The 13,563-nt window shown below is 30.8% G+C and overlaps 1 protein-coding gene across 24 annotated transcripts in view; it reads right to left on the minus strand.

Annotated features, from left to right (window-relative positions):
* Positions 1–824: 824 nt before the first annotated feature.
* Positions 825–13,563, minus strand: part of LOC111418588 (PTPRF interacting protein alpha) — a 75,526-nt gene continuing 62,787 nt past the window's right edge. For 7 of the 24 annotated variants that reach the window (XM_071195491.1, XM_071195492.1, XM_071195484.1 and 4 more), the window contains 6 exons: positions 13,404–13,448; positions 13,003–13,192; positions 12,798–12,946; positions 8,490–8,963; positions 8,165–8,438; positions 825–2,406 (listed from right to left, as the gene is read on the minus strand). In XM_071195491.1, the coding sequence (XP_071051592.1) occupies positions 2,323–2,406; positions 8,165–8,438; positions 8,490–8,963; positions 12,798–12,946; positions 13,003–13,192; positions 13,404–13,448 (1,216 nt within the window). In that variant the 3' untranslated portion in view covers positions 825–2,322. Of the gene's footprint in view, positions 2,407–8,164; positions 8,439–8,489; positions 8,964–12,797; positions 12,947–13,002; positions 13,202–13,403; positions 13,449–13,563 lie in introns of all 24 variants that reach the window. The other 17 variants (XM_023051149.2, XM_023051143.2, XM_023051148.2 and 14 more) reach the window with 14 other exon arrangements.

Genomic DNA, 13,563 nt, shown 5'->3' on the forward strand with positions numbered 1-13,563 from the left:
GAACTAGAAGTAGTACTAACACTAAACTTAGAAACATTCGGGTTTTACCGTCTTAAGACTAAGGATTGAAATTTTGCTTAAATAATGAAACAGAATTGGCTGTAACTTTAACAATTTTTAATTTATTTTATTTTTACAAAAATTGTAGCAGTTACTGAGCAAATGTCCGAAATCTCTTTGCCACTAAAAGAACTTTTAGGTGCAATCACCCATACAGTTATATTAAAACTTTCATTATTGTTCTTCTGTTATCAGTTTTGCTGATGTCATTATACAGGTGTTTCTGTAAATCGTGGCATAATTTTAATCACAAATACAGTGTGTTAATTAATTATCGTACCTGACGTCATCATTGCAAGTATGCAACCAATATCACAGTGCAATACGCATCATACATAAATCGCGTATTGCAATAAAAATGCTGTGATATTGGTTGCATACTTGCAAGTACTATCTTCTAGTAAAGTTTTCGGTTAAAATTTAAACCATCTTGTATATAATCGAGTAAAAATGAAAGATAAACGTTAATGATAAAAGTTATAGGTGGCTTGGAATTTTCAACTAGTAGGTGCGTTATATTTCAAAGGTGATCTAGTGTTGGTTGTAATGCTAGTGTGTTTTAGTTGTTTCGCAAATATCTGTGCTTATGATGCAAATGGTTTCTGGAATCCATCATCCTATATTCCGCAAAACATCTTCATTCCATATTCTGTCTTGTTACTTGTTACTACTTCTATATGATTTTGTCTTACAAAAGTGTTAATAGCGTTATTATATAAATGGGCAGTGTCAGATAAGGTTTTTTTTATTAAATAAAAATATCATTACGTTTCGAATTTTCGTTTATATTTATATATAATGCAATGTACATAAATTAACACTATCTGGTAATCATTTTTTATTTCGGGTTACGTCTCTTTCTCGTAAAAGTCGAAAACGGTTCCAATTTTTTTTCCACCCCCGAGGTGACACAAAAAACTTTGGGATTTTCGATATACAGAAAAAGTATACAAGCACAGTATTATCAATATTATTATTATTATTTATATCGGTACTATTACGCTTACTTATTTTAACTTACATTTTAGGTAGGTTCCTTCATCATGTACTCGTTATTATCCTACTCGTGTGTATGTATTATTTATTAGTATGTATATGTTCACATCATTAGGTTTTGGAAAATAAATAACAAGTTTAAAAATATATTACATATTGTTGTATAAAATATACTAAAAAGTAATAAAGTACGTTTTTTTTCCAAATTGTATAATATATACAGAGCCGTCCTTCAAAGAGCAAATATTTATAATATGTATAGTGTTATATATATACGACTAATTACTGCAATGGTATGCGTTTTTTTGTTTTGTTTCAATGATTTCACGATACTCCTTATTAATAATTCATTTATTTTGTACTACACTAAAAAATGGTAATGTTTTTTATAATGCATTATTTTTTTTTTTTTAATTTTAATACAGGTTCTTTTTTTAACTAATTGAGAAATTAAATAAATAATAAAAGGACTAGCATAAAACTTGTTTAATTATTTTTTTTTTTGTTATTGTAAGGTTATCTTCCTTATTGTCATTTTTTTTTTAATTAAAACATATTTACGAGGTAGTTGTTATAACATTCTTTTTCTTAATTGGTTTAAGTTTATTTACAAAAGAAATTGTGATTATTACGATGGAAATCTAATAAGGAAGATGAAAAAATTAAAATTAAAAGAAAAAGAACCTGTATTATAAAGAAAATCGCTTAATTAAAAAAAAAGCTTTATATATTGGCAGCCACTTCACTCTCACTGCAGGCACACGCATGAATAATACTGAGGTGTAGCCGCCAAAAAAATAAATCAAAATAGAAAAAAATAATAAAAATAACAAGGGTACAACAAACAACTTCATCCCTTTCTTGATAATAACTTACAATTGTTTTAGAATCAATCGTATTTAATTTTCTTTAATACTACGAGTCGTGATAAATAATATTATTATTAATTTTAATAATCGTAATAAGTAGAGGTGATGGGAGGAGGATTTATATTATTTTTTTTTTTTTTTCATATTCATATATTAATATATATAGTCAATTAAAGCTCTCTTCGGATTTTCTTTTATTTTTTTTTTTTGTACAAATGTGTAATTGCGTAGCACACCATGTCTGCTTCTTTCAAAGATACACACACTCGACGCGGGGCTTGGCTTTTTATTTTTTGGGGCGCGTGGGGAAGTCTATTTATGATTTTTATCTTCATTTCAACGTTTAATTTTTTTTAATTCATTTTGTTTCTCCTACTTATTGAGGAGCATGCGCATATCAGGATCTTACCATTTCATCCGGGCGACGATCCGTTGCCATACGTAGTAAATTTATAAATTCTATCTCCAAATTTTGACGTGCCTTAAATATAAATATATTTTATTATAAATAATAGTTATAATTTTATTTTTAACACACATTTTTTTTTTTTTTATTAGCCTTGTTTATAGATATACAGTGCGTTAATTAATTATCGTACATGACGTCATCATGAGCATGTTCCGCATAGTTTCCGTGTAAAAGAGTGATGCCAATAGGTTAGGCAACCAACAGTGGCCATTGTAGGCAAAAGCGACCAACCACACGGCAAGGTTAATGCTATTGCGGGTCTGATAAATGCGCAAATAAGAAAAATACCCTTCTAATATGCAATTTTCTGACTTGCTGTACCATTGTCAGTGACAAAATGACAAAGTAACTGTTTCATAGATTAAATATATAAATATACTAATATAGATGGTGGATTCCCCACTTTAAAATGAAACGCTGTTTTTAATTCAGACTACCCTCATTTAGCGCTAGTAGCATTTTACCCGGGAATTTGAAAAATCTTATGATAAAATTTAACAGAAACAAATTCACTATAAGCAAAAACTGTTAATTTTGTTTATAGAGAATTTGTTTCTGCAAAATTTCAACATACACAGTTTTAAAACGAAATTTTGTTAAGTCAAAAACAATTTGACTGTTGAATGTCAAAATTTTATTGATTTTATACTTCCTATGATGACGTTTTGATTTGATGCGTATGTGTGAGTATTTGTACGTATGTGTGCGTAAAGTGGCGGAAGTTTGAACTAAATTTATGGTTAACGCATGCTCATACGAAATTAACACAGCATGAACTGTTTATAAACAAGTTCAAAATTTCGACGATAATAATTTTTTTTAATAATATTTTAATAATAACATTTTAATAATGTTATTTTAAATATTCACATGAAGCAATTTGCATAACACTCACCCTATCTAGCGGTAAACATCTATACTAAGTTGTATTTTTGACATTTCAAAATTCACCACATACATTTACTCCTAAAATTGTTCAATTTTACAAAAAATAAGTGTAATTCAACCAGAAAATTCATCAAGGTACGTTTTTGAACACGGATATTATTTATATAAAGTGATTTTCGGTCCCATAAAGAAATTTTTCTCCCCAAATTTGTAAGTAAAGAAAATATAACCTCACTTTTTATCTTGTCAATTTTAAATATTTTTTTTATTATAATAATTGTACTATCCTTTGATAAGTTATTTCTCATTACATAAATATTTCTCGCCAAACCTTTCCTATTACGTCATATTATTGTAATGTTCAGGTTTTAATGTTTTTTAATAACAATAAAGTCTTTTTAAGCAGTTACTTACCCCATCTAGCGGTAACCATCTATACTAAATCGTATTTTTGACATTTCACAATTCACCAGATACATTTTCTCTTAAAATTATTCAATTTTACAAAAAATAAGTGTAATTCAGCCAGAAAATTCATCAAGGTACGTTTTTGAACACGCATATTATTTATATAAAGTGATTTTAGATCCCATAAAGAAATTTTTCTCCCCAAATTTGTAAGTAAAGCAAATATAACCTCACTTTTTATCTTGTCAATTTTAAATATTTTTTTTATTATAATAATTGTACTATCCTTTGATACGTTATTTTTCATTACATAAATATTTCTCGCCAAACCTTTCCTATTACGTTATATTATTGTAATGTTGAGGTTTTAATGTTTTTTAATAATAATGCAGTCTTTTTAAGCAGTTACTCACCCCATCTAGCGGTAACCATCTATACTAAATCGTATTTTTGACATTTCACAATTCACCAGATACATTTTCTCTTAAAATTATTCAATTTTACAAAAAATAAGTGTAATTCAGCCAGAAAATTCATCAAGGTACGTTTTTGAACACGCATATTATTTATATAAAGTGATTTTAGATCCCATAAAGAAATTTTTCTCCCCAAATTTGTAAGTAAAGCAAATATAACCTCACTTTTTATCTTGTCAATTTTAAATATTTTTTTTATTATAATAATTGTACTATCCTTTGATACGTTATTTCTCATTACATAAATATTTCTCGCCAAACCTTTCCTATTACGTTATATTATTGTAATGTTGAGGTTTTAATGTTTTTTAATAACAATAAAGTCTTTTTAAGCAGTTACTCACCCCATCTAGCGGTAACCATCTATACTAAATCGTATTTTTGACATTTCACAATTCACCAGATACATTTTCTCTTAAAATTATTCAATTTTACAAAAAATAAGTGTAATTCAGCCAGAAAATTCATCAAGGTACGTTTTTGAACACGCATATTATTTATATAAAGTGATTTTAGATCCCATAAAGAAATTTTTCTCCCCAAATTTGTAAGTAAAGCAAATATAACCTCACTTTTTATCTTGTCAATTTTAAATATTTTTTTTATTATAATAATTGTACTATCCTTTGATACGTTATTTCTCATTACATAAATATTTCTCGCCAAACCTTTCCTATTACGTTATATTATTGTAATGTTGAGGTTTTAATGTTTTTTAATAACAATAAAGTCTTTTTAAGCAGTTACTCACCCCATCTAGCGGTAACCATCTATACTAAATCGTATTTTTGACATTTCACAATTCACCAGATACATTTTCTCTTAAAATTATTCAATTTTACAAAAAATAAGTGTAATTCAGCCAGAAAATTCATCAAGGTACGTTTTTGAACACGGAAATTATTTATATAAAGTGATTTTCGGTCCCATAAAGAAAATTTTCTCCCCAAATTTCCAAGTAAATAAAATATAACCCCACTTTTCATCCAGTCAATTTTAAATATTTTTTTTTATTATAATAATTTTACTATCTTTTAATAATATCTTATCATAAATATTTCTCGCCAAACCTTTCCTATTACGTTAAATTTTTGTAATGTTGAGGTTTCAATGTTCTTTAATAATAATAAAATCTTTTTATTTTTAATCAGTTATTTACACCATCTAGCGGTAACCATCCATACTCAATCATATTTTTGACATTTGACAATTCACCAGATGCATTCTTCCTAAAAATCTCTAAGTTTACCAAAAAATAAGTGTGATTGAACAAGAAAATCCATCAAATTACGTGTTTGAATACGCAACGTATTCATTTAAGGGCATTTTAGGTTCCAGGAAAGATTTTTATTCTTCAAATTAATCAGGAAAACTTATCGAAATATAACCATATAGTGACCATTGAAATGGTCACTTTTGGTTGCCATGGCAAATGTTGGTTGCATACCCTGCTGGCATCACTTTATTTGGCGTACACGCAGTCCAATAAATAACCATGTCACTGCGCTAGATTGTTGTATATTTGTATTTAACTAGAACCAACACTACATCTAGAACTACAATCATTCGGGTTTAGCCATCTTTAGAGACGTGTGGCTAAATCTGAATGTTTCCAGTTCTAGGTTTAGTGTTAGCTCTAGTGACAGTGTTAGATAACACTAAGTAACACTAGATAATGCTAGAATATTCTATATTTTTATTAAACTAAAACTAGAAGTAACAGTAGACCCGGAATTAGAATCATTCAGGTTGATCCGTCTTGAAAGACGTGCGGATAAATCCGAATGTTTCTAGTTCTAGATCTAATGTTAGTTCTAGTTTTATACTAGCACTGAACTTATGTAGACTTTTGCATCACTAAAACTAGTCTCTGAAGATGGCTATTATCCGAAACTAGTAAGACTAGAACAAGACTAGAATTTTAACAAAAATGTAAAGGGGGTGGTTGCGTTTAGTAGTTTAGAAGGGTAGGTTGAAAGTAGAAATAGGGTCAAAACGTGCCCTATTATGAATTAAACATATTTTTTTTTTTAATTTAATAAAAATATAGAATAATCTAGCATTATCTAGTACTACTTAGTGTTATCTAACACTGTCACTAGAACTAACGCTAGATTTAGAACAAGAAACGTTGCAGTCATTCAGATACACCCTGTATAACAACCTGGCGCTGAGTAACAAATAAAACTAGAACAAAGATCAGACCTAGAACTTGAAACATTCAGGTTTAGCCATACGTCTCTAAAGACGGCTAAACCCAAATGATTCTAGTTCTAGGTATAGTGTTAGTTCTACATAGTAATAGTGCTTAGTGTAAAACTAGAACTAACACTAGACCTAGAACTAGAAACATTCGGATTTAGCCGCACGTCTTTTAAGACGGTTAAAACCGAATGATTCTAGTTCTCGGTATAGTGTTAGTTCTAGTTTTACACTTGCACTGTCACAAAAACTAACGTTAGACCTAGAACTAGAATCATTCGGGTTTAACCGTCTTTAGAGACGTGTGGCTAAACCTGAATGTTTCAAGTTCTAGGTCTGATCTTTGTTCTAGTTTTATTTGTTACTCAGCGCCAGGTTGTTATACAGGGTGTATCTGAATGACTGCAACGTTTCTTGTTCTAAATCTAGCGTTAGTTCTAGTGACAGTGTTAGATAACACTAAGTAGTACTAGATAATGCTAGATTATTCTATATTTTTATTAAATTAAAAAAAAAAAAATATGTTTAATTCATAATAGGGCACGTTTTGACCCTATTTCTACTTTCAACCTACCCTTCTAAACTACTAAACGCAACCACCCCCTTTACATTTTTGTTAAAATTCTTGTTATGCAGATGATAAGTACATTAGAAAAATTTTACATAAGTAGATGAAAGTATCCTAAAACTTTTTTGTATCTCTAAAATTTTTCCAAAAACGACTAATTTTTGAGAAAAAAAATAATAAAGCAAACACTGCCCGTTAAACAATGGGGTTGTCGATCAAAAGTTGGAATGAATTTTTAATGAAAAAATCTTGGTAGGCTTTGCAATCTTTGTCAGAAATATTTTTGACGTTCAAATGTCAGTATTGTTTTTCAAATTAATTTTTGAATAAAGTTCTATCGCATTTACGCTTTAAAAATTTTAAATAAAACAATAATAATGGTAAGAAAACCATTGACATTTAAACGTCAAAAATATTTCTGACAAAGATTCAAAGCCTACTAAGATTTTTTCATTAAAAATTCATTCCAACTTTCGATTAACAACCCTACAGCTTAACAGTTAGTGTTTGCTTAATTATTTTTTTTCTCAGAAATTATTAAGTTTTAGAAGAACATCAGAGAAACAAAAAAGTTTTATCTATCTAACTGAAATTTTTCCAATGTATTTTTCATTTTCATCATTTAATCATTTCATTTTTTAAAAAAAATTTGTTGCAGTCATTCAGATACACCTGTATATTTTTATTGAACTAACAGTAGATCTAAAACTAGAAAATTCGGGCTAAACTCGAATGTTTCTAATTCTAAATCTAATTTAGATTATTTAATACAAAAAAGTAAACAACCAAACCAGATAATAAATTTTGAGTTCATAATAACTAAAGTCCCTAGATTTACAAAGTACCGCGGCTTGACGCCATTTTGGCTCGAAAGTCAAGCGGGAAATTTAAAACTACAAACCAAAACATTACGCCAAATTTCCTTTCTTTTTATCTCGTGGTACTCTGAAGAGTCGAAAGTCCTTCTTACTGCCATTTTTGCAACTTCAAACGCAACAAGACGGCAATATTTTTGTAAATAAGTGGTGAGATGCAGTGACAAGTTGTCAAACCGCCATTTTGGCTCGAAAACAGGTTTCATGAACCGCGGTACTTTGTAAATCTAGGGACTTTAATAACTAACGCCATCTTTTGCAAATAATACCAGTCAAATTGTTTTAAAGTTGGTAACACTAACATATTGACATTGACAGATATTACATTAAAAAAAAAAATAAACAAACCATACCTGTGTATTTTGAGTTGGAATTTGAAGTGCTAAAGCCATACTATTCGAATCAAAACTTTCATCTAAAGCAATCAAAGCACCATGTACCCCTGATTCAATTAAATTATTTGCGTATTCTTTCAAACCAATTGCAGCGACCCATCGAATTAAACGCTCATTGCTCCAAACTAAAACATCTGTATTCGTATTTTCGGAAGTCTTCCGCCTATCCTCCAACAAATTCCGATCGTAATTTAATCGTTTTAAACACGATATCCCAAATTGAAGACTAGTCCTATAATAATTTAATTTATTAAATTTGAATAAAACCCAATTTTTGTTGTACCTATGAAAACTATCAACCATTTTTAATTGTCCTCTCAAATCCTTTTTCGTCAAATGATCCAACATTCTCGCATCAACCAAACATTCCATAAAAGTGGTTCGATACTGTGGTAAACCCAAAGCGGGTAACCACGAATTTCCGATCCATTCGTGATTCATGTCGCCGAAAGCTAACGTTGTTCGCGAGGTTTTCGGCGCGGATGGCGATGTTAACGAGACCATTTCCTGTATTGCCAATCGTAACTTGAGTCGATGTAACGGATTGCTGATGCCGATTTCCCGTTGAATCTCCGTGTCGCTAAGTGCGCTCATAATCGCCCCCGATTTCACGTTGGCTCGACACGCCGCCACGTACCAAGCGGGCATTCCCACCCAAAGTTCTAACCACGCCACGATCGTTGGTCCGTTCCATAAAGCGAATGGAGTGCCGGCTTTCATAGCTTCAGCGAGTAGTTCGTGTCTGTAATCACGTTCCCTTACAAGAGGAAAATTTTAAAAAGAGTGTTAGTAAAAAAGGGGTCTAAAAAATAATAATAAAGTGATTTTAATTGAAAGTGAATAAAAAAAGATTGTTTTTTTGGTTGATTGGAATCATTTCAACTTAAATGGGTTGTTATAAAACAAAAACGTGATCAAATGTGCTATTTTCTAATACACTAATCTATTTGATGGGCTTAGTGTGAAACAATGATAAGGCATAAATATGAAATTACTGGAAAATCGACTTTGAAATTTGTACATTGCCATTTAAAAAAAATCAAGTGTTAGTCGTTACTCATTTGTTTTCTGATATAAAAACAATTAAATGCAGTCTTATTATGGTAAATAAAATATTAAGCAACTTTTATATAAAACGTATTTTTATAAAGTCAACATTTATCGAGATATATACGATATTCCATACATAATGGGCACCCTGTATAGAAAACTATAATAAATATACAGGGTGATTCACATAAGAACCGACACAGAGCAGGGACATGTAGAGGACAATAAATTAAGATGATTTAACGCAACTTATCTCTATACTAAGTTGTACCTCTGAGGAGTTATAGGCCTTCAAAGTTGGGTCTTAAATGTTTAAAACATGAATATCTTCGTAATACATTAAGCTAGTAAAACCAAATTTGGTATACGTTATGAGTGTACCAAGGGTATTAATTAGTAGCAAGTTGAGACCAATTGAGGCATTCCAAAGGGTTGATTAAGGGTGATGGTCCCCTAAATTTTGACAGATTTTTTTAACCCTTTGGTGGATTTAATGCATTATTACCTCATTTCAAGTGGAATTTAATTCTAAAACTTTCTTTACTCTTATTATTTTTTAAAAAACATTGTTAAAAATATCTAAAGACACGTATTTCGTTAATGCTACTTAAAAACATCGAAAATTCTGTAGTTGGCTGTGAAATTGTACGTCAAACTTGTCAAATAACTTTATAACCTATTTGTCAAGTTTGACGTACAATTTCATAGCCGACTACTGAATTTTCGCTTATTTTAAGTAAAATTACGAAATAAGTGCCTTTAGTTATTTATGAAAACGACAAAGTTTTTTTAAAAATAATAAGAGTAAGAAAAGTTTTAGAATTAAATTCCACATGAAATGAAGTAGTAATTTATTAAATCCGCCAAAACGTTAAAAAAATCTGTCAAAATTTAGGGTACCATTACCTTTAAATGAAATGTCTCAATTGAGTTCAATTTGCTACCAATTAATACCCTTGGTACACTCATAACGTGTACCAAATTTGGTTCTTCTAGCTTAATTTATTACGAAGATATTGAACTTTTTAAAAATTTAAGAGCCAACTTTGAAGGCCTATAACTCCTCAGGTGTACAACTTAGTATAGAGGTAAGTTGCGTTAAATCATCTTAATTTATTGTCCTCTACATGTCCCTGCTCTGTGTCGGTTCTTATGTGAATCACCCTGTATATTATATATACAGGGTGATTTATAGCATACGGAGCAGATTAAAAGGGTTATTTTCTTAATAATGTTTTGACTACACCGTAATAACCACAAAGATATAGAACGTTAAAGTTGAATTAATGGCCGAGTATTTCTTACAATATACGGTATTACACTACGTATAAATTCAAACTGCGAATATTTCGGGGTTACTTAAACAATGCATAATTAGCACCAATATTAAAATTTTTGTAATATGGCAGTTACGGCTATTTAAAAATTCGTTAAATCGCTCAAAAACTGGTGTTTGTTTGTTCAGAACCGCTGATACCATGTTTTTATTGCTGCCAATCCAGATGATTTGGTTACCTAGCAGCGGACATGTCATTTAACAAGTATTTTAATTGTTCTTTACTGAATATCAGCGGTTCTCAAAAATGGACGATAACTTATTTAAAAACTTAACATGCGATATCTATTTAACTATTAAATTTTTAACAAAACATTATTAAGAAAATCTCTTCAGTTTGACCCCAAGTACCTACCCTTTTAGTCTGCTCCATATGTTATAAAACACCCTGTATATCACGTACACCATTGCAATCCTGTCAGGTTTAGGAAATATTTTGCTTAATTCTATTTGTTTTTGGTAACATTTTATTTCATTCTGCCAGCTTCTGGAAGTATTTTGCTTAATTTACCAGCTCCTACAAGAATTTGGTTAATTATGGTTGTAGCCATAAACTCATCATTAGCCAATTTTTATTTTGCCCTGGGCAATTATCTGTAAATATAATTAGGTGGCCAATTTCGGTCTTCGTCATAAGAAATTTTAGAAGGATTGAAGCGACTTCATCACTTCCTCTTGTTGCTATATCTTCCGTCCAGAGAAACATGTGCCCTTTGCCATTTGTACAATCATGAATGCCTAAGTTGTATAACCAGATTTTTCTGCAATAAAACGCTGGACCCGTTGTTAATTTAGGGATTGGTAATGCCTGTTGTAAGTCAAATGAAATTACCAACGTTCTATTGGTGTTTAGTCGTGTTATTTAACAAATCCTACATTGCTCTCGCTTTAGTTTTGTGTCGTCAGGTCAATGTTTAGCCGAGACAATTACTGATTTTCATTTAATTTTGTTGCAGAGTCTATTCTGATGTTAAGTTGATCACAAGTTTTGCAAGTTTGTGTCGGATTTGGGTAATTTAAAGCCAATATTGTATTCTGTACAAAATATCTGCCTATATGTGTGCTCCAGAACAGGTTTGATATGTTGTTGTTGACACCACGGAACATAATACTCAGAATAAAGACGCGATATGGTCATATCATAGTTAAGGTATACTTTCCCTAGATTTGTGACTTTGGTATTTAGGTATTAAATCTATATGCGTTTGAACGTTTATCTTTTTCTGGTACAGGAGTTCCTCTCATTTTCTTTGAAACGATGTTGTTCAGTCTACCCTTTGATTTTTGCAGACCGTGAACATTCAGAAACTCGGTTTTACACACGTTTACTGTTTGGCCATTAGCATTGACAGAATAAATCGCATTGGAAGTTCTACTTGGTTCTTGTCGTTTTTGCCTTGTTTTGTAAGATCTCTTTTTCTTTGCTATAGCAATGCATCCAAAGAGATACCCATTCTGCAATTCCCATGATCCCAAAATTCATTGAAAATACGGTTTTCATTACCATCTAGTTTCTCTCTACATCTTTTTTTACACTCACAAGGAGGTCCTAACTCCCGAGCTGCAACAGTCTTTTTGGTTTTGTCACTAGTATACTGCTGTCCCAGATTTCTTCTTATTTTTCTTTTTGATCGTGGATATGTGTCTTCTTTTCGGTGTTTCCATCTACTTCTAGGGGCAGGTTCAGGTGTATCAGCCCTAATCCATTTTAATGTTCTGCTCCCTGTTTCCCCATCTGATCTTTTATACCATCGTTCTATATTGAAAAAGCAATACTAAACTAGCCACCCAATGACAACCTAATTTGCTTGCATAGAATTAACAATGGCAATACAATAACATGCCACATAAATGAAAAAAGTCATTTACCTGTTGATTTGTATCTACCTTTTCTGCATCACTAGGTACATAATCTCTATCAATATCACTATCATCGACTGGAGAATCTACATCACTCATTTCATTATATTAAAATTATTCGATTCACATGCACTTAAGTCACGACGCGTTACAATTTTTGTGTGACTTGTCATTGTTTATTTTTACAAAACAAATGCGTATGTAGCAACGCATTACGCTTAAGAAAATAAGCAAAAGTCATATTTGAAAAAAATGTGACTTGTCATTGTTTCACACTAAGCCCTTCATTTTATTTATTTATTTTTGTTATTGGTTGAAATGATTTAAACCCAAAAATGATCTTACACCCACTTTTTCTTCTGTCTCCGATCAAAATCGCCTTTTTGTCCCAATTTTCCGGATATGCTCATCGAATCGGATATATCCCCATCGCTCATCATACCTTGTTGACTCAAACTGAGACTAGAAGCATCGGTAACATCTTTACCTTTACCCTAATTCAACAATTAATTAATTATTTCAACTTTTTATTTATTAATTATTTCGTTACCTTTTCTTTTTTGCTAAAGAATCTTCCTAACGACGATTTAATTCCTTTCTTCTTCTGGGCGGCGGCCGCAGCCGCAACAGCAGCGGCTGATACATCTCTTGGCACGCCCGAAACGGTGTTTTTGTGTAGACTCTCCTGGCTGCTGTGACGAGAGGATAATGGTGACGGTGGTGTATGGGTCTGTCCTTGCCTAAAGACACTGCACTCTACTCTAAACTAATTCTATACCGGGCATGCTTAAAGCCAACATAAAACGAAAATTCTTTTTTTTTCTTCAAACGAAATGTTGTAATAAAAAAAAGAACTTAAAAAGGTGCTTTTTTTGAAATAAAATAAAAAGCAAAAACGGTGCTATAATCTTTGATAAAAAAAAATAAATGTTTTCTTTTATTTTTAACAACCTGTATGTTGTTACGCCTGTTGGCATTCCAACTGCTCCGGTTCGTCTAATAATCATTACAAAATTTTTTGTAATTTCTTATTATTTATACTCTAAATTAATGCATGTTCAACAAAAATTTGATTTTAAAAGAGCGTTTGTTTATATGTATAACATTTTAA

This window comes from Onthophagus taurus, chromosome 3, assembly GCF_036711975.1.
Source record: "Onthophagus taurus isolate NC chromosome 3, IU_Otau_3.0, whole genome shotgun sequence".
Lineage (NCBI taxonomy): Eukaryota > Metazoa > Arthropoda > Insecta > Coleoptera > Scarabaeidae > Onthophagus > Onthophagus taurus.